Genomic DNA, 20842 nt, shown 5'->3' on the forward strand with positions numbered 1-20842 from the left:
TAAAAAATGTATTTAAAAGTGACGTAAAAATTAAATTATTTAAGTTAAATTAAAAGTTAATTTTGAGAAGCATTATTTATATTAAATTAGAACAATGTAATTTTTTAAAATTAAATTAAAATCACTCTTACAAAAATAATTACGGTATAAGTATTTAAATAAATTTAATATATTTTGTAAATTAAATTTATATAAAATAAAAAACACTAGTTTTATGTATGGCATGTATTTTTTATCTATCTAAATGTTTAACTTATAAAAGTTAATAGGTTAAATTATTGTTTTAAAAATAATTAGTTGAAATTGCATTTGTAATTAATTTAAGTTAGAAGTTAATAAATCAAAAGTTTTACCTTAAAAGAATTCAAGTTTAATTTTATTATTTAATTTTTACATAACTTTTTTAACTAGTGTATGTTTCTACTCAATCCGGAATAACAAAATACATTGTTAAATACATTGAATTCCTCGGTTACATTATTTATAAACTGATATTTTGCATAAATAAAAATGTTAAAAAATTACTTTATTATTAAAAGTAATTATACATTTTAATTTAAAAAATGTTAAAACTGTTTTAAAAAGCTATATACAAAGTTTTTTAAAACTGAATTTTCTTGGGTTTGTTTAAATCTACAGTAAGAAAGAGAATGTTAAAAGTTAATATCCCTTTCTTACTTAATATTTTTCTTTCAAAATTAAAAAAAAATGTTTGCCTAAATTAAAGTTGATTTTAATATAAATTCAATCATTGTATAATAAAGTTTTTTCCGACATATCATTAAAAAATTATACAAACATTCGTTCATGCGCTTTACATTGAAACGGATTCTTCTTATACTACTGTAGTCTGCGTGAGATAGTTTTAAAGGCAAATTAGTACGGCAATAAATATTGAAATAAAAATTTTTTTAAATAATAATGATAGTCAATAACAATAATGTTTATTAAATTATTAAAACAGTTCAATATCTTTGTCAATATTTCAAAACAAGTAGATAAACATGGATAATTAAGAAAAAGTTCTAAATAAATAATTTTTTTTAAGACTAAGCACCACAGACGCGCGTGCTATTTGACTTTTTATTTTTTACTTTTAAAAAATTGATTACAACAATAACCATCTATACAAATTTGACAGCTCAAAATACAATCGCAATGACAGTTATTCTCGCAACACAAAGTAAGCGCAGCGAGAGAACCAATCAGCATCGCGGAAAAGAAGCTTCATTACATGCTCTTTTTAAGATAGGACTAGAACATTACAGGCGCGCGCTGCGCGCGCGCTATTTAACTTTTTACTTTAAAAATAATAATAATTGCAATTTGATTTTCTCTATCTTTCGTTTACATTAATCAAACGTTTTCTGCAATTTTGACTAAAAAAATGTAAAGTTTAATTATACATACATACATACTTATCTACATACATACATACCCACATACATACCTACTTGCATACTTACTGCTATCTAACTACCAAGCTACCTAGCTACATATTTATCTAGTTACGCTCGCTCGTTTGCTTCCTCCCTCCCTCCCTTTTTCACTCACTCACTCACTCCCCACTCACTCATTCACTCACTCCTCACTCACTCACTCACTCCTCACTTACTCTCACTCACTCACTCACTCCTCACTTATTCTCACTCACTCACTCATGCACGCACCCCATCCAAGTCGCTAACTCATGTGCACATTGCAAACAAAGTAAAGTTCACATGTGTTTGCAGGTTTCCAATACAATGTGTGGTAACGGTATTAACACTTACTCATTTTACAAGTACACCCATAAAAAATATAAACAAAGACATTGCTTCGCTGTGGTCACACACACACATTTAAATTTTTGTCTACAAATTATGGATTTCCTACTTACCGACATTAAGAAAAAATTTTTTCGAGTCGCTAAAAATCCTTGCATGTTTTTTTTCACTAAAAGAAATTTCCAAAATTTGAACTATGGAGATTGGTTGTTTTCGGAAGCCAAATATTTTGTACATATTTTTATGTCCGAGTTTGTCAGGTATAAAAAAAATTATGATAAACATTTATAAAAATATCTAAAATAAATATTTATACCATTATTATCAAAGAATATAAAAAATATTTCAAGTTTATATACCACTAGACACCACAGACGCGCGCGCTACTTAACTTTTTATTTTTTTACCTTTTAAAAATAAATTACAACAATAAATGTATAGATAATATTTATACAAATTTGACAGCTGTCAAAATTCAATTGCAATGACAGCTACTCTTGTAACATGAAGTAAGCGCAGCGAGAGAACCAATCGGCATCGCGGAAAAGCGACAATAAACTTCGAGAAATGCGAGCAATCGACTTTACATACCTTTTTTTAGATAGGAGGATAATGTTAATTTTTTATCGTAGAACAGCTAATTAAATTTGTATAATGTTCGAATATATTTTATTGATCAAGATTTTTGAAGGAGACAACTCGAAAGAAAAGGAGACAGCAGATAGTCCAGCGCTGTCGAGCAAACTGTTCGCTATCCCCTCCACTTACAGCACGCTGCTTTAAAAAGATTCGAGATTGGAAGCACTAGTATCCCTTGAATATAAGGTTTGTTTTTTATTCCTGCACTGCTGCAATAAGTTAAAATAAGATAAATATATTTTTTCTCATTCTAACTTATTGCACTAGTGCAGCAGTGCAGGAATAAAAAACAAACCTATAGTCTGGTCAGTTCCCTTAAAATGACGTCTTTGTGGTGGGGATGATATGTCATTTATGACTGTAAAGTTATGTCATACGAATAAGAAAAATAAACAAAATGCCTTCCTGCTGTGTGTCAAAGTGTTCTCACAATTTATCATTAAAAATTATGAACCGTTTCATTGTATGTAAAATGCGCATTTCATGTAAAAAAGAAGTTAAAACAAAAAGATTATAGTAGCAAGACTATGACCATGCATTCTGTATTTAAATAAAATTTTATTATTAAATCATTCTTTTGAATAATTATTTTCACCTTTCTCAATATACAATATGCATATATACATACACATACATACGTGCTTACTTATATACATGCTTATTTCTTTTCAAATTTATATACGATCTCTTTGCACTTGTGATTGGTTCCGCCATATTAAGGGATTGAAAGTTTGAACCAATAAAAAAAAGATACGATGTGTGGCCAGACTTTATATTCAAGGGACACTAGGAAGCACTGGTTTGGTGTGCTTCGGCTGGCGTTCGGATTTGGATGCCGGGGCACGTGAGTCATTGCGTCTGGCGATTGGATAGCAGCGATCGTAGATTGCGGCCCAGGGTATCGATCATGTAATTTTTCCTCTAGGACGGAAACGTGAAAAGTTTCATGTAACTATCTCTTTCTATTGGTGTTGAATAGAAAGACAGTAACTTGAAACTTTTCACTTTTCACGTTTCCGCCTTAAGGAAAAAGTTACGTGATTGCTGCCCTGGGAGCATACGGTCGCATGAGAAGGGGATATTAAAAATATCAGTCGACAAACATTACATTTGAAATTCGCATTTGATGTAAATAAATATTTCATATTTAGAAAATAAAATAAACAAAATTCCGAATTATGGTCATACATACCGGTTGATCTGGAACACCCTGCATATGCGTAGGGAAACATAGGACAGAATGGGTTAGCGGGGTAAAATGAGACAGTAGTATTATTTTCAATGCATGGTGCCGCAACCGTGAAAATTCGTGAACTGCTTCAACAGATCGTGATAAGACGGAGGCAACTTTGTTGATTGTAACAGATTTTCTGCACGGTTGCGGCACCATGCAATAAAAATAATAATACTGTCCCATTTTACCTCGCTATCCCATTCTGCCATGGGTTCCCTATACACGCACACGCACACACATTTTTTTTAATTTTAGAAAAAAATTTATAATTCAGGAATAAAATATCACAAAAACGAAAGACAAATTCAAAATTCTTTCTTCTTTGAAATACATTTTTAAAAATATGATTTTTTTTTTAATCAAAATATTCCATTTTTGTGACTCGGGTTGAATATTTCAATTTAAAAAATCTAATAAATTTTCAAAAATATATTTTTTTAAAAGTTTGAACCTGTTTGTTTCTGTGATATTTTATTCCTAAATTATAAATTTTCTTCCTAAAATTAAAAATAATTTTTAAAAATACTTTTGAACCATTGAATCAATATATAAAACATCATTGTACAAAAAATAACAAAAATATTTTAAAATAATTTTCTAAGTTATTACACGATTTTAAAAATCTGTTTAAAAAATAATGTAATAATTTCTTACAATGATATTGAATTTTTTGTGTAACACATTTCTTATAAAATGCTTTTTAATTTTTAAACTAAAAAATTTTGATATGCTTGATTTGCATTTTTTCAAAAAGTTTTTAAAATTTTTTACATTTTTAAGATGCTAGAAAAGTTTAAGCATACCTTTTGAGCGACGATATATATAAAAGAAAAAGCAGTAAAAAGATCCTTATTATTTGTAATTTCTTTTCTATGGATGGGGAAAAAATATAGACAATTTTCTTATAAATGAAAATGTTTCATTGTTTACGTTATGTGTACACTGTGATTGCTGTACATATATAAAAAGAAGTGGACCAACACGATTCTAATCTCTGAACCTAATCGAATAAACCTGTAACCAGATAGTATATTTTAATTAAAATAGAGTTAGTTATGTCCAATGGAACCATTAATTTATTGTATTTTCATTTTTTTAATATTGTCATCATGTATAAATTCTGTAGCTAATACATGCTATATTATAATCACTAAATATTTATCATGTTGTTCTTTTAATTATCTTTTTAAAATTTAAATACACGTATCCCTCTACTTACGACTATCTGAACTTACAAATTTTTTCACGACTAGCATACTATTGATTAAAAATAAACCAATAAAGCTAACAAAATTAAAACATATATTAGACCATGAATTAAATTAAATTTTAAAGGACAATATTGCAAATGGGTAAAACTTGTTTCATACGATTTTTAGACCCATATATAATGCGAAAATACAGCTTAGAAAGTGAAAAACCCTGGAAAAAACTCACAAAATAACTGCAGTTTAGTTTATTTAAGAGGCTGTTTTTGTAGCAAATTATGGACATTTTTTATTAGAAAATATCTTTAAATTGGTTTGACAGAATTCAAATTCTGTTATAGAATCAAAGCATACACAAAAATGACGAGGACAAAACATGATTTTTATGTTAATACTAAAACAACTGATATTAAATGTATTTCCACCATTCCTTTTTGTTTTTATTTTTAACTTCTTTACACATTTGTTATTATTTTTAATTTCTTTAATATTTAAATAATCAATCTAACTAAAACTTAAAAATTCGACAAAAATTTTATAAATCATAATCAGCATCAAGATCTAGCGACCGTTTAGGCCTTTTGAACTTTATCGATATGTTTAAAAATTATCTTAGTTTTTTGTAATTTAACCTTTCGTTAATATACCTTTTTTCGATCAATTTTGACATATTGGATGGCTCATACCCAGAACAATTTTTTAACAACTGCCATTCTTATTTACAGCATTCAATCATTACAAAAAAAATCATAGATCAATTTCAAGGTTTCTAGAATGTATTGCAATACTTTTTTTAATAAAATTTTATCAGTATCTTATTAGTTTTTGAGAGAAAATGAGATAAGAAAAATCTTTGAAAAAAATTGTAATTTTCACAGAATTGTAACTTTCAATATTAAAAGTTAAAAGTTAAAAATTTACAGAATTGTTGATATATTTAAAAAAAAAAATTTTTTTTTAGTGAGCTCTAAAAAAATATTTATTTTGCATATGGAAGATAGGGTGTTTCGATAAATAAAGAAAAGGAAAAGGAACAGAGCGTCAAAGAAAAGAAAAAGTACAAAGTGTCAAGGTTACCATAGGTGATTCATACCCAGATCAACAAAGAATTAATTTACTTAAAAAATCCGAAACTCGTCAAAATGATAGGTTTGATTCTAGTGTTAATAAATGTAAAAAAATTATTTATAATCTTTAATAATTTTTTATGTATCCATGATTAAAAAATGTCGATAATTTGCTTCAGAATCCCATTAATATTACATAACTTTTTTTACTTTTAATTAATTTATTAATTAATTTAATGTACAACTGAAATTCCGGAACATTATTCTGTCGTAAGTAAAGAGGTACTTGCATTATAAATTTAATGTATAACTTACCAAAACCCATGTCATCATCTGATTCTTCCTCTGGTTCTTCTTTTTTCTTTTCCTCTTTGGCTGGGGCAGCTTCAGTACTAGCAGGTGCTGCAGCGACCGGAGCTTAAAAAAAACCATGTTTTTCAGAAAGAAATAAAGTTAAAATATTTTTAAAATAATTACATAACAATTAGTATTAAAAAACATTAAATAATATTAAATATAAAATAGTTTACAAAATATGTTTTATGGGATAAATATCGCTAAAAAATATAAATTACTTTACATTTCAATATATTATAACTGCCTTCCAAATTCACTGTTACTACTGAAAATCTCTAGTTCACGTTACATATACTATAGATTTTCAATACTGACAATTATATCAGAATACAGCCTATATATAGTATTCTAGTGAAAATTACATTTTTCTATTTTTTTTTTGTTGTCAACAAAACCTTAAGATTGTATCCTCATTGATAAAATCAAAAAGTTTGTTATCAGTTTCTTTTACCTCTTTTACTGACCAAACTAGCAATTTCAATATTCTAGATCGGTGGATGAAGAGGATAAAATAAGAAGTTTGTAAGTTTTTCGCAATAAAACTTAAATAACTTTCTTTCAAATTCATTTCACATCATATGTAGTTATATGTTTGTTATACTATACAAACTTATACAAATTTTGCATTTTTTTTATTTTAAGAAGATTCTCAAGTCTTCTTATACGATGTACACAACTTGATTAAATTTAAAAAAATTTATAATAGACATTTATATACCAAAATTTTTTACTGTATAATTTTTTGGAAAACTAGATACATAAAAGAAAATAAAGTTCCAAACATTTTTGAATTAAAATAAAAGTAAAAATTTTCACCATTTTTTTTTCGTATAAGAGTATAACAAATTCATGTATTATACAATTCTTTAAATATGATGTAATTTTAATAAAAATTTGACATAATGCCTGTTGTTGCATTTATATCTATTTTTCCATATCAATATTTGTTAACATTACAAAGAAAATATTTTTGAATAACAAATTATAATTGTTTTAAACATATAGATAAAGTTAATATTGCTTTTGATCTGCAGGGAATCTTGGTGCTGAATGATATAATTTTTCTATTAATTTAATATTCTTAGCTCATCTAAACTGTGCACCGACATCTTTGTCAGTCTTAAAACACAGTTATTAAACTAAATATCAAAGCTCAGAAAAATCTTTAAAATCGCCTTACCCCCCCCCCCCAAAAAACTGTAAATAATTTATTGGGAAAAATAATACCTCAGCCAGAACTATTCCGTGAGAGTGTTTTAAACTTTAAACAGTTCAACCGCTGAGGCATATTCTTTACAATAATATTATTCTTTGCGATAACCAATATACCTAAAAAGCGTCATTTTTCAGACGACGTGTATATACAATAATAGAAGTTAATTCTCCGACCAATATTATTTTTTGCAGTAAATTATTTATAGTTTTTCCGGGTAAGGGGAGATTTTAAAGATGCTTCTGAGCATTGATATTTAGCTTACAAGAAAAATAATAAAATATATAAAATACAAAAAACCAAAATGGGAATAAACTCTTGCCACCTCCTCGTCGGTTATTCCTGGATTCAGCAAAGAGCAAAAGAAGATTGTTGTAATTTACACAATATGGTAATGCCATATTGGATTCACCATTTTGAATTCAATAATTTTTACATTAAACTTCAGACGCTTTCAGTGACGAAAACTCGCTTATTATGTCGAAAATTCAGAAATAGTTTCAATACCGTGAGGTTAAATGCAATAAATCAATTAGTTGCACTTATGGTATAAAAAGTAATTTCACTCTTACAATTGCACCATTGACAATATGAAAAAAATGTATAATTATTTTTAGCTAATCTATAAATATACTGACAATAAGTTTCGTTAAAATCGACGAGTCACACAAAAACAGGGTTACTTGTTAGCAACTACGTTTCAAGGCTGAAACATGACAAAATTGTCAGCATGCAGTTTAAATAAAAAATATTAAATTAATAGAAAAATTATATTCAGCACAAAGATCTGCTACGAATCAAATAAGTACTCTTAACTTTATCTATATGTTTAAAACATTTATCAGTCAGAGAACTTAATATTAAATTATAATCGTTTTTTATTACTCAAATTTTATTATTTATTATATTAAAGATGATAATGTCAAAAGATACTGTATTAAAAGACATGCATGAATGTAAAACCTCCAGTTTTTTAAGTTAGTGATGTGATAAATTTACATTACCAGCTTATTTATATTATCAAATAAAATAAACCATTTAAGTGTTCACCACTTAATCTTGTTATATTTTACAAAAAATGTTATAGAAAAAAATGTGATTGCATTACAATTAAAGTTTGCAAATAGCTTATAAATAGAAAAATACCTGCTCCTACAGGTGCTGCTCCAACGCCAGAACCGATGTTGGTAATTAATTCCTTAACATTTATACCTTCTAAGGCTTTAGCAAACAGTCCAGGCCAATAAGATTCAACGTTTACGTTTGCTGCTTTCAAAATTGTTTGTATTTTCTCACCCTGGAAAATGGAGGTATATAATTCAACAAAATATATTGCACTTCTTGCTGTTATTTTGCATAAAATCAGATTTGGAAGACCATATATTATTTTCATGAAATCCAATAATATCATTAATAATTAACTTTCTACAACAATAAAATCAAATTAGAAGAACTAACCATTGTAAATTTCACAAAAGGATTGCTCTAATTTAATTGTATAGATACAATTCTTTTTTTTTTTAAGTGTAGAGAAAAGGATTAAAAAATAATCTTTAGAGCCTTAACAAAATTATTATATATAATAGTGTCAATACAGATTAAAGTACATAAAAGGTAACATCTCAACAATTTTCTCTTTTTGAAATGTTATAAAGAATGAAATTCTACGTAACGTTTTTCTATACATCTATATGGGGGTCGCATATAATTTTGGAGATATTTGACTTTAAAGTTTTAAAAATATACATGTTATGAGTGAACTTTGCTCCATTTTTAAATAGACAAACTATACTTATATTAAATAAATAAACATACCTCTAAATATGTTTAAAAAAAATTAGTTTTAATGTGTAGGTAGATAATGTTTTGTCATAACATCAAGAAATGCTTGTATTCAATATATGAGAATTTTCATTTAAATAGAAATTCTACAATGTAACTCATATTTATTTGCAAGATTAGATGCATGCCATTTTTCCATATTGTTAGGTGCCAGATAAATGTTATAATTAATTATGCGGGAATGTAGAGAAAGGGATAAAGCCCTAACCTTCTCCCTGCATCCTGCCTTTTTTGCATCACTGGATTTGACTTTCCACATGAAACCGATTGCCAATCAATTGCCATTTATAACAAGTATGTGCATTTTCAGAACTTTAAAATTGAATATTTCTGAAACTACATGTCACTCCCCCATATAGTTGTATAGAAATAAGTTACTTAGAATTTCATTCTTTATAACATATTTCAAAAAGAAATTGATAATGTTACCATTATACATTTTTATTTACACAAATAATCATGAACTAATGAAAAAACTATTAAATAATTCTATTTTGTAAATTTTGTATTTAGTTCTAAATTTCAGTAAGGCATTATTTTGTTCTAAACAAAGATACTATTCTTTCTTTAAGATTAAAATATAGGGTTTGTTCAAGTCACATGCTGCAACATACTACTGTACTCCAACACGTTCGTTGATTAATCGCATTAATCAGTTGGAGAATGCAATGAAAACAAATGTATAAAGGAACAAATTTTAATATGTAATCTTTATAGTTTTAACAAAAAATTCATACAAATTATTATAAATTGATTTTAAAAATTAATTAAACCATTTGATAAATTTTATACTCGACAACATATAAACTACATATTAAAAAATTATACAAATTGTGTTGCTTGTAATAAATATTATATTGTTACTAGTATAATTTCTACATAGAATATAAGTATAAACTATACAAAATTATATAAGACAATATAATAAAAATTAAATTTATGATATACTTTATCTTTGGAGATTATATAAAAATATAATATTACCATTAAAATTAAATTTAAATTTTTAGTAGAATATTTCAAAGTAGATAATCTTTATAGACTAAATAAATAAAGGCTTATATAAATTATTATAAGTCAACTTATTAAAACTTTTGTCACATGAATGAACACGTGTATCCCATCCAATGAGATAAAAGGTTAGAAAATAAGATTCATTAAATAGAAAATATTTTGTTAAAACAAGATATATCGTATAGACATAATGCAATTATAATGTTAATAGATATGAAAAACACTAATAAAATACATAAACCGCTAATAAAATCTGATAAACCAATAAAATAGATAAAAATAACCGTGACAATACTTACAGTTACGGCGATATCATCATCAACGAGAATCAAAGCAGAGTAAACGCACGCAAGCTCGGCCTCGGTCGTCATTTTTTGAACTTGGATTTGATTACTACAGAATGGATGGAACTTAAAACCGGTGTAAGTCGTCAGATACGACCTTAGCCCCACAAGAGAGAACAAACACCAAAATTCACCACGATACGAAAAAACGGAAAGCAACGGAAAGAGTGGGAAAGAGATCTTCGTACCGGATGCAGTGCTGCCAGATCCCCCTCCACGCCAAGCTTAGAGTCCCTATAATAAGAAAAAGGTTAAGTTGGTAGTATTGAGGCTACGGTCCACTTGACGCTACAAACGTTTCAAAGCATTCTTTGATTGGTCAATTTGTAAAAATCTTTGTTTCGATTGGTCAATCAAACGCTTCGAAGCATTTGTAGCGCAGCCGAAGACTAAGGCCGGTATTCATAGTCGGGTCTTATATTTAAGATCATCTTAAGTACTGTCTTAAGATGCCATCAACCAATCACAGAGCCGTATTAGCATTTTAAGACATTGCTTGAGACAATCTTGAAATAAGATTTGACTATGAATACCGGCCTAAGGACGGGATTCATTGGCCGGTATTCATAGTCGGGTCTTATATTTAAGATCATCTTAAGTACTGTTTTAAGATGCCATCAACCAATCACAGAGCCGTATTAGCATCTTAAGACATTGCTTGAGACGATCTTAAAATAAGATTTGACTATGAATACCGGCCATTGCTCTATGGTTTGTTCGCGTCGCCATGCTCCGACATGCTCCTACTCACTCCAACGCATTCTAATAGGTTGGCGTCATCGGAATCAACGTATTGGAGTGCGTTGGGGTGAATAGGAGCATGTTGGGGCATGTGACGCGAACAGATCCTCAATGGGTGCTTTCCATTTAGTAACACAAGTCGACACAAGCATTGTTCTATCTTTTTTTATGTTTAATGAGTAACAAAGATAGAACGACACTTATGTCGACTTGTGTCATTAAATGGAAAGCACCCAATGTCTGCTGTAGGCTGTAAACAGTAAAGCAATACGAAGTGGAGACATTTTCTACGACTACTGCTACGGCCTACGACTCTCCATTGTAGATGGCCCTTTAGCATAAAACTTTAGCATAAAACAGTGTGAAAACATAGAAAACGTATGACTCGTACGAGAAGTATCGACTTCTTACAATTTGTCATCAATATAATAACGAAGTAATAACTCTTTTACAGATATTATATCTATTTCTTTATTTTTTAACATTAATGTCAAATAAATTAGGCATTATAAAAGGAACTGAATACTGAATATAACGATTGCTAATATTTCAGATCTTAGCATGACTGGCCTTAGCATGGACTTCGAGGATGATTTCTTCTTTGAGGAGGATAAAATGTAGGTTATGTAAAAGATTAGGAATATTTTTATTGTTTATCAGTTATACTTTGTTACACTACATTCATTATGCTGTATTGCAGTTTAATATATTTTTTTCCATCGTAAAATGCATGATTGCCACGGTGTGGTAGAACAGTTTGACAAGCTCAATTATTCCAACTGTATTTGTCAGTAGAACGCTTCAAGTTTGAACGGATCGAGATTGAATAAAGCTTCTGTTGCTTTAATATGTGCCATTGGTTAACATGGAGATACATCAGTTGACTATATTGGAAGATCGCATGTACGCATTATTCTTATGTTATATTGATTTACATATTTCTCCCCATACAGTTCACAAATGTTTGAGTCAACATTTTAGAAATGTTCAATTAAATGTTGGTCAAACATTTCAATATGTAGATTCTATATTAAAAAGACATTGTAGAAGTGTCCAATATTTATTGAATTAATGTCTATAGAACATTACTGCTTTTCTTTTATGGAACATAGTCAACACTTGACACAAGTTGACACATATTGCTTTCCATTTAGAATTTGATACAAATTTAATAGATACACTTTGACTTGGGAGGAGTTGAAGTATACTTTGATCAAAACATGTATCTACTTTCAATATTTTGCTAGAATTTAAGTACTTATGTATGTTAAAACTTGTTTGTATAATAGAAAGTTACAATGTTAACCATTACTATAATTATAACAATTTATTATTTACATTAAGATTTATACATTTGGTAATTGTTCACTATAGTATCCTCACCACCAAGATTGATGAGTATAGCAAAATGTTTTTCCAAAAAATGAAAGAATCTGGCAGAGAAAAGTGTTGCTTTGCTCCATGAAGCGAGTATTGCAAAGTTTGAGCAAAATTAGAGGCAGGGGCTCTCCCTAGTTTTACCGTATTTAAATATAATAAATTATATTTTATAATTATTTTGTTTATTCTTGTTTATATATTAAAAATCTAAATTATATCTTTTAAAAACTGTATATTAGTGACTAAACACATGCGCATGTTGTCATAGAACATGCATACAGGAGCATACTCATGTTGCAATGTTTCGTCAATATGACAGATTTTCTAACTTGAAGAGTAGTCAATCTTAACCATTGATATCTTGCTTTGTGGGACAGAGCGATATTTTTCTTTGCCAGATGCTTTTATTTTGTGCAAAAACACGTTGAATAAGCCTACGCTCGTTGATTTTAGTGGTGAGGATACTAAACTGAACAATTACCTAAGGAAGTCTTGAATATAAGATTTCACTATGAATACTTGCATAAGTATTGCATTGTATATACATTATGTATATCGTATTCTATTTAACTATGACAAACTGTGCTTGAATGTGTTAATCTATGTCGTTTGTGTCTCCTAAAAGGAAAGCAATTTGTGTCACAAACTGCGAGTCAGAAACATTGTTCAATCGTGATTTATTTAATGTTTATGCAATTTAGATTTTATTTATATTATACACATTATATTGCTAAAAATATTGAACAAATTATATATGTAAAAATTGGTTTAAAACCAATTTTACACATTTAATTTGTTTAACATTTTTAGACATATAAGATAGAAAGTCAGAAGATTTTAAGTAATAATTTTAAGTAATAAAAATCAATATTTTCAAGTTTAAACTGTCAATAAAAACCAATTTTAAATATACACACAAACTGCAATTGTATAAAGAAAAGATCATGTGTTCATACATACATATGTATACATTTTGCAATTTGTTCTTTGTTTTAATGTATTAAAAATACATAATTTTACATGACATTACAAGACATTTTTTCTAAAATAATAGATCATTATTTTTAGACCGTCACAGAAATTAAAAAAAATTGACAAACTTTAACGTCGTCATCTTACCCCCTTTCCCCTACTTACCTTGTTAGTTATAAAAAATGGAATAGAGGAGACGATATTTTGTTAAACAAAAAAAAATTTTTTTATTTTTTATAATTTCGAAGGTATTTGTCTGGAAAAGAAAAAAACGATTTTTTAAAGGAATGTTTCATCCCTTGAGAGAATTTTATCCTCTTAAAATGTAATTTTGCAAAAATAAAAATAGTTTTATGTTAGGAAAGCATTAGTCTACTCTTCTTGCAACCATTGGTGCACAAAATAGTTGTACTTTAAGGATATTTTTCAAATTTGTTAAAATTTTTTATTGAAAAATGGCGGTTAAATCGCAAAAATTTACGAATTGTATTTTTTCCACAATAATTCATAAATTTCGGGTAACTAACAGCTTATTATCGGGAACGTTCCAAATGCGCACGGTGTAAAACGGACACCACCTATCAGATTGCTGAGTTTCGGAAGAATGGGTAAGAGTAAAAGAGATAGTAAGTGTTAGGATCGGATAACAATTATAGATTTACTAGAATAGACTGCTTACGAAGATAGTGGGGATATCCGTCACTGAGAAAAGAATAACTGTCGTTAATATGAGTTTCTATCTCTTTCTAATGCAGAATAATGGGGAAGCATACTGACCAATAACGTGTCAAATGTTGTCATAGTATGCATAGCGTGCACACTCTGACACCGTTATTGGTCGCTATGCTTTCCCACTATTTTGCATTAAAAAGAGATAGAAACTCATATTAAAAACAGTTATTCTTTTCTCAGTGATAGATACCCGCACACCCGTTTTTTCACCTTGTAAGCATTCTATTCTAATAAGTCTATTGGCGTTTTCGACCAGTGTTGGGTTAACCCGTCTTAGGTTCTTTTCCTCTAGAACTGGCCAATTACAGGTTGTAATCACGAGTTACAGATTATATTATATATATATTTTTTTGTTTCAGGGGCATGACAATTACGTCAGGGAACATTGTAATAAAGAAAGATAGCAGTAATCTAATCGGTATAAGCATTGGCGGCGGTGCACCACTTTGCCCTTGTCTTTACATTGTACAAATTTTTGACAATACGCCTGTCGCTTTAGATGGTACTCTTCAAGCAGGCGACGAACTCGTTGCAGTGAACGGAACATCAGTAAAGGGCAAAACTAAAGTTGAAGTTGCAAAAATGATACAGTCCTGCGATTCACAAGTCAGCATTAATTATAACAAGTTACATGCCGATCCAAAACAAGGCCGCACTCTCGATATCGCTCTCAAGAAGGTGTGTATACGTAATCACCCTGTAAAAAAATTTTTATAATGATTAATAATATTTTGAAAGATTTTTAAATATATTTTAAATTTATGAAAAAATTTTTTTTAATATCTTAATTTTTTTCAGTTTTTAAGATTTTCTTTAAATATTATAGAATATAAAGTTTTAAAATATATCAAAATTTGTATATGTGAACATTTCTAGAAAGGATAAAAATTTTCTCTCTCAAAATGAAATGAACTAAATATAAAAGCACAGTTAAAACAATGTGGGTCAATGCTCGTAAAAAGGTAGAAGGGAGATGAACAAAAAGATCTACCATTTTGCGATATTTACAAAAATTATTGAATCATTAAATGTTAAGTTCATACTAATAAGAGCGCGCAGAGAGACAGGCTCAGGCCGCCTAAGTTGTAGCACAGCTTAGTTAGGTCTAACTAAACTCTCTGTGCTACAATTTAGGCGGCCCGAGCCTGGCTCTGCGCGCTCTTAGTATAAACTTAACATTTAATGACTCAATAATTTTTGCATAAATATCGCAAAATGGTAGAAGATTTTTTTGTTCATTTCGATCTCTTCTACCTTTTTACGAGCGTTGATCCACATGTTTTAGAACACCTTGTATACATAACTTGTTTATTTCTTATGCCTTTCGGTTTTTGAAAGGCAGTATGACATAGTATGATTACATAATTACATAGGATTTTAAATGATTATTTACGCTTTTTTGTGTCATTTCTCTAATACATTTTTCATCTATTTTGTATTTATCTCTGATAACATTTTCCTAATAGAGAAATTTTGTTTTTGCAATTCTGTAAATTTTCCTAATAAGTGTTCTAAAGTCTCTACTTTTAAATTGCATAGCCTACACTCGTTTGCCTCTTCTTTTTTCTAATATTTATTCCCTAATGCCTCGTTTCCGCATCTAAATCTAACTATCATTGACTGATCCCCACCTTTAACCCTGCTAAAATATATAAATTTTCATCTGTTTTTATTTCTCTGTACAGTCTATTATATTTTGTCCACATTATTTTTCACATCACTTTGAATTTCTTGACAATCTTTAAAATTATAACTACAAGAGATGTAATAAGTAATATAAAAAGAGATGTCAAGATAAAATTACATATGAAAATATATAAAATATAAATTACTTAATAAAAAAGCATACTTCTTGTATTATTACATACAAAAAATACACACGCACACATACACACGCGCGCGCGCGCGCGCTTATATGCATATACGTACATATATAAAAACTATTACGCAATGTTATTCCCTATTTTGTTATTACCTAATATGACTCCTTATTTCTTCTTTCTTATTTTTTTCTTTTTTCTCTCTTCTTTTTCTCTTCGTCTTTCTATTTTTTCTATCAATTCTTTTTGTGTTCTTTTCTTTTTCTTTCTCTTGTTGTAGTTAAATTTTTCTTTATAATCTTCGTTTTTTCTATCAAAAAATTCATATTATATTCTATCTATAATATTCATACTGCCAAATATAAATTTTCCAAGTTGTATAAGAATTTGACAATAACAACTTTTTAAATATTTTCTTAGATACCGAATTATTTATTTACACATTAATTATAATTTATGTACATTTATCTAACTTTATTTTACTCTTCCTTTTTTTTATTTCTTGACTATCTTTAATTTTTATTTTCTCTCTTTTTCTTCTTTCTTTTTTTCTGCTTTTTATACAGTTTAATTAAAATTATGTTTAAAATTATACAAAGTGAAATAAATCACAAAGCACAAATTTGACAACCCAAAACTAATTAGTATCGCGAAAAAATAATGACAAATCATTAACGTGCCTTTTTTCAAAATTAAATTATTGCTCTTCTAAAATTTTTGTAATTTTCTTCCAATAATTTAATCTCATGACATACTTTTATAAATCAGACAGTACAAGTGTGCATTTCGCGCTATTTATTAAACCTTTTGTTCTCAATTTCTTGTATCTATCTTATTTTTACAATTAATATCTTATAATGATTAAGTTATTAATAATATGGTAAATTAATATCTTACATGTATAAAATTGTTTAATTCGTTTATTAGAAAAAAAATGTGCATGCCTAACATAAATATTGTATACAAATAACACAGCCTATTAGAAGTTAGCCCTTCATTTTTTAAATTAACATATTTTTATAATTGCTGAATTGCGCTAAGTTTGTGCTACATTGTGCTTGTCTCTTAATAAGTATTACTTTGAAAAAATAACAAAAAAATTTATGATAGAAAACTAATTTTGAGTGATAGCTTTAGCACTTTAGCACAATGTGAACACAACTTAGCACAACTTAGCACAATTGAGAAAATTGCGAGAAACCGAAAATACAGAACTGACCTAAAAAATCGTTTTTTCTTCATTTTATATTGTATGTTTTATATTATGGTTTTAAGAAACGAACACAATGTAGCACAAACTTAGCAAAATTTAGCACAATTGTCAAAATATATTAATTTAAAAAATGGGAGCTAACTTCTAATAAACCACACATTTGGCGTCTTTTTACATTTTTAAGAAATTATAAATACTAGTATCTCACTACTTATGATGAGGTTACATTCTGAGAGTTTGGTTGTAAATCGAAAAGGAATGTAATATTAAGTGCGTTAAACTTTCTTATAATATTTCAGAAATTTAAAAAGTTTAGAAATTTAAAAAATTACATAAATTCTGAGAAGAATTTTTATGTGTGAAAAATGTAATATAACTTTTTCTACAAAAATTATATAATAATTTCTAAATTGTAAATAATTGTAAATTTTTGGATTTACAGGTAAAGCATAGGCTAGTTGAAGGAATGGGTAGTACTACGGCTGATGCACTTGGACTATCGCGAGCCATTCTTTGTAACGATGCTCTTGTACAACGATTGATGATGTTGAAACGCACAGAAAATTTCTACAGAGGTCTGGTCACACATGCCAAAGCTACATTACATGCTTTCTTTGATCTGACACAAATTTATAAAGGTACAAAAGTTTCAAATAACCTATCCTATAGCATAGAAATATTGAAAGAACATTACTGAGAGGATCCCTTAATACACGCGCTATTTTTATATCTCTATGATTCTGACGCGTTTATTCAATATATGTATATTTAATATATCTTTTATATGTGTTATTTTAACATTGCTTCTACGTTTTGAAATGTTTATTTTAACATATTACATGTATATGAACTACATGAAATTATGACATACTATTTATCCATTCTATGATTTCTTTTTAGTATTTGGAGATGCTTTTGCTGCTATAGGAGTGCGAGAGCCACAACCACGCGCCAGCGAAGCTTTCAGACAATTTGGCGAGCAGCATAGGCAAATGGAAAAGTTTGGCATGATAATGTTGAAGACTTTGAAACCAATATTGAATGACTTAGGAACGTATCTTAACAAGGCGATACCAGATACACGATTGACTATTAGTAAATACGCCGACGCAAAATTTGAGTATTTGTCTTACTGTTTGAAGGTAAAGGAATTGGACGATGAGGAACAGAGTTGCGCCGCGCTGCAAGAACCTCTTTATCGCGTGGAAACAGGTAATTACGAGTATCGTCTAGTACTAAGATGTCGGCAGGAGGCTCGTGCAAAATTTGCGAAGCTTCGCTCAGACGTGTTGGTGAAGCTTGAACTGTTGGACAACAAGCACGTTCAAGACGTCGTATGGCAGCTGCACAAGTTTGCGGCAGGTTTGGCCAAATATCACGCCAACACGCAGGATCTGTTGTCGACAGTGACGTTATTCCCAGTTGAAGTTGACCTATCGCATTCCGCATTTCAATATAAATCTACCGGGCCACAAACCTTGACAGATTCAAGCGAGGACATCGAGGAGTATGAATCAATGAAAGAAGAAAAGCAGAGCATAAATGAGGAACTTCTTATCGATACATCAAATTTTTCATCAGATTCAAACGATAATACATAGCAGTATCTATTAAGTTTCTAAAAAATAAATTTCGAGAGAAATGAGATTTTTTGTTACAATCTGCATCTACGCGTATATAAGGGCTTTTTAATATAATTTCTTTTAGTGTAACTATGATTATAAAATTATAAATTAAGATGCGTATTAGCGCATGATGTACATACACATAAAAAAATTTTTTATCTAAAATGCAAAGAATTTGCCTATTTCTGAAAAATTATTTGAAAACTGCTGTATATATTTTTCTACATTTTTATACATGTACTTATATGTATATAATAAATATCTACAAAGTAGCAAGGTTTTACTTTTAGTGAGGTTAAATGTTTATTAAATGTTTAGTCTATATTCTTTTTCACACTATAAATTAACTTATATACATGTTAAATTTTACCAATTTTGTTAAAAAATTAATACTTGTTCTTTAAAATTGCTATTTTTATAACTTACAATATTATTTATTGATTCTCATTAATGCGATTAACAGACATGTATTTTATATGTACGCAAAAATTGAAATTCAATTATTTCTGAGAAATCGTGTCAACCATGTTGAAAAATATTTTTTTAATTTATATAATATAATAATTGAACATTTAACCGCATCAAAATTTGTAGATATTTAAATGTGTACAAGACATGTAAAACCGTAGAACACGTGTAATAGTTTATTTTAAAGAAATTTCTATAAATATGCTATTATGCACCACAGTATTCCTTTAATGTATATTTATGAAAACAAAATTATTACCAAAGCTATTATTTAAAATAAGATATGAAAATAGTGATTACTTTTTTATCCAGTGATTAAATTTTGTCAATATAAAGGCAAATATGTAATAGCTTTTAATATTTATATAAAAGATGTATAAGATATTCAGCAACATGTGTGGAAATAAATTTAGAGTTTTTTCTCAAAAATAATGCTAAATCTAGAATAACAAATTGCGATTGAAACTTTATTTTTTCATTATAAATTTTAAGAATTTATGTGTTTTGGATGTTTTTTAAATGGATGTTTGAATATTCAGATTTATATATTAAAAAAAAATTGTAACAAAGGCTTTATTTTTTAGTTATAAGTGTTTAATTATTTACATGTTTTAAACATTTACGGAAATATTTAAGTATTTATAATCAAAACTTAACCACAATTTTATTATTTTTGATTTTTACTTTATATTGCCTAAAATTTTTTATTACTTATTTTTGAACATTCTTTACATTGTGTCAAATTTATGTGTTATATAACATAATTTAAAATTAATATAAAGCATAACTTAAAATTAATATAATTATAAAGTTAGCCGTAGCCTTCCGATTCCGTCAAAAATTACTCCATGGGGAGCCCCATGGTTGAAAATCGGAACGGAAAATATAGACTTCAAGCTTTAAAATGAAAAAAAGAACTTTCGAATAGGATAAGTTTTCGCGAAGTTACGATAATTTAAATTTGAGTGAAATTTTGGTAAAAATTTTTGTTGCGTTAATTTTGTTGCTTAGGGCCAGTTTCACAAACGTCGGTTAACTGCTAACGGGAGGTTAATCGACTACCTATCTTTCTCTATATTATTATCTAAGGAGAGACAGAAAATCTATTAACCTCCCGTTAGCAGTTAACCGACGTTTGTGAAACTGGCCCTTAGGCTGGTATTCATAGTCAAGTCTTATATTTAAGATCGTCTTAAGTACGGTCTTA

General features: G+C 28.3%; 2 protein-coding genes across 4 annotated transcripts; one reads left to right on the forward strand and one right to left on the reverse strand.

The window, feature by feature from the left end:
- Positions 1-4536: 4536 nt before the first annotated feature.
- LOC105828276 (60S acidic ribosomal protein P1) lies at positions 4537-10866 on the reverse strand. Its single transcript, XM_012666526.2, has 4 exons — positions 10640-10866; positions 8631-8781; positions 6230-6331; positions 4537-4653 (listed from the first exon to the last, which is right to left on the reverse strand). The coding sequence occupies exons 1-4, from the start codon at positions 10709-10711 to the stop codon at positions 4640-4642; spliced, it is 339 nt and encodes a 112-aa protein (XP_012521980.1). The 5' UTR covers positions 10712-10866; the 3' UTR covers positions 4537-4639.
- Positions 10867-11678: 812 nt separating this feature from the next.
- On the forward strand, positions 11679-20074 carry LOC105828275 (PRKCA-binding protein). 3 transcript variants are annotated; one of them, XM_012666521.3, is made up of 5 exons: positions 11679-11861; positions 11979-12042; positions 14869-15187; positions 17985-18180; positions 18443-20074. In XM_012666521.3, exons 2-5 carry the CDS (start codon positions 11987-11989, stop codon positions 19141-19143), a joined length of 1272 nt encoding a protein of 423 aa, XP_012521975.1. In that variant the 5' UTR covers positions 11679-11861; positions 11979-11986; the 3' UTR covers positions 19144-20074. The 3 variants fall into 3 exon arrangements, with proteins under 3 accessions (XP_012521975.1, XP_028050948.1, XP_012521977.1); XM_028195147.1 differs by lacking the exon at positions 11679-11861 and adding an exon at positions 12126-12328 and having other exon boundaries at positions 18443-19143; XM_012666523.3 differs by lacking the exons at positions 11679-11861; positions 11979-12042 and adding an exon at positions 14581-14722 and having other exon boundaries at positions 18443-19143.
- Positions 20075-20842: the final 768 nt, after the last annotated feature.

This window comes from Monomorium pharaonis, chromosome 7, assembly GCF_013373865.1.
Source record: "Monomorium pharaonis isolate MP-MQ-018 chromosome 7, ASM1337386v2, whole genome shotgun sequence".
Classification (NCBI taxonomy): Eukaryota; Metazoa; Arthropoda; class Insecta; order Hymenoptera; family Formicidae; genus Monomorium; species Monomorium pharaonis.

What these genes read in the sequence shown, in the direction of transcription:
- LOC105828276 (XM_012666526.2), bottom strand. Translation starts at nt 10,711, where the DNA reads ATGACGACCGAGGCCGAGCTTGCGTGCGTTTACTCTGCTTTGATTCTC. An exon ending in ATGATGATATCGCCGTAACT is followed by an intron (nt 8,782 to 10,639) that starts GTAAGTATTGTC and finishes TCCATTTTCCAG; the next exon opens with GGTGAGAAAATACAAACAAT. An exon ending in AGCAGCACCTGTAGGAGCAG is followed by an intron (nt 6,332 to 8,630) that starts GTATTTTTCTAT and finishes GTTTTTTTTAAG; the next exon opens with CTCCGGTCGCTGCAGCACCT.
- LOC105828275 (XM_012666521.3), top strand. Translation starts at nt 11,987, where the DNA reads ATGACTGGCCTTAGCATGGACTTCGAGGATGATTTCTTCTTTGAGGAG. An exon ending in TCGATATCGCTCTCAAGAAG is followed by an intron (nt 15,188 to 17,984) that starts GTGTGTATACGT and finishes TTGGATTTACAG; the next exon opens with GTAAAGCATAGGCTAGTTGA. An exon ending in TCTGACACAAATTTATAAAG is followed by an intron (nt 18,181 to 18,442) that starts GTACAAAAGTTT and finishes ATTTCTTTTTAG; the next exon opens with TATTTGGAGATGCTTTTGCT.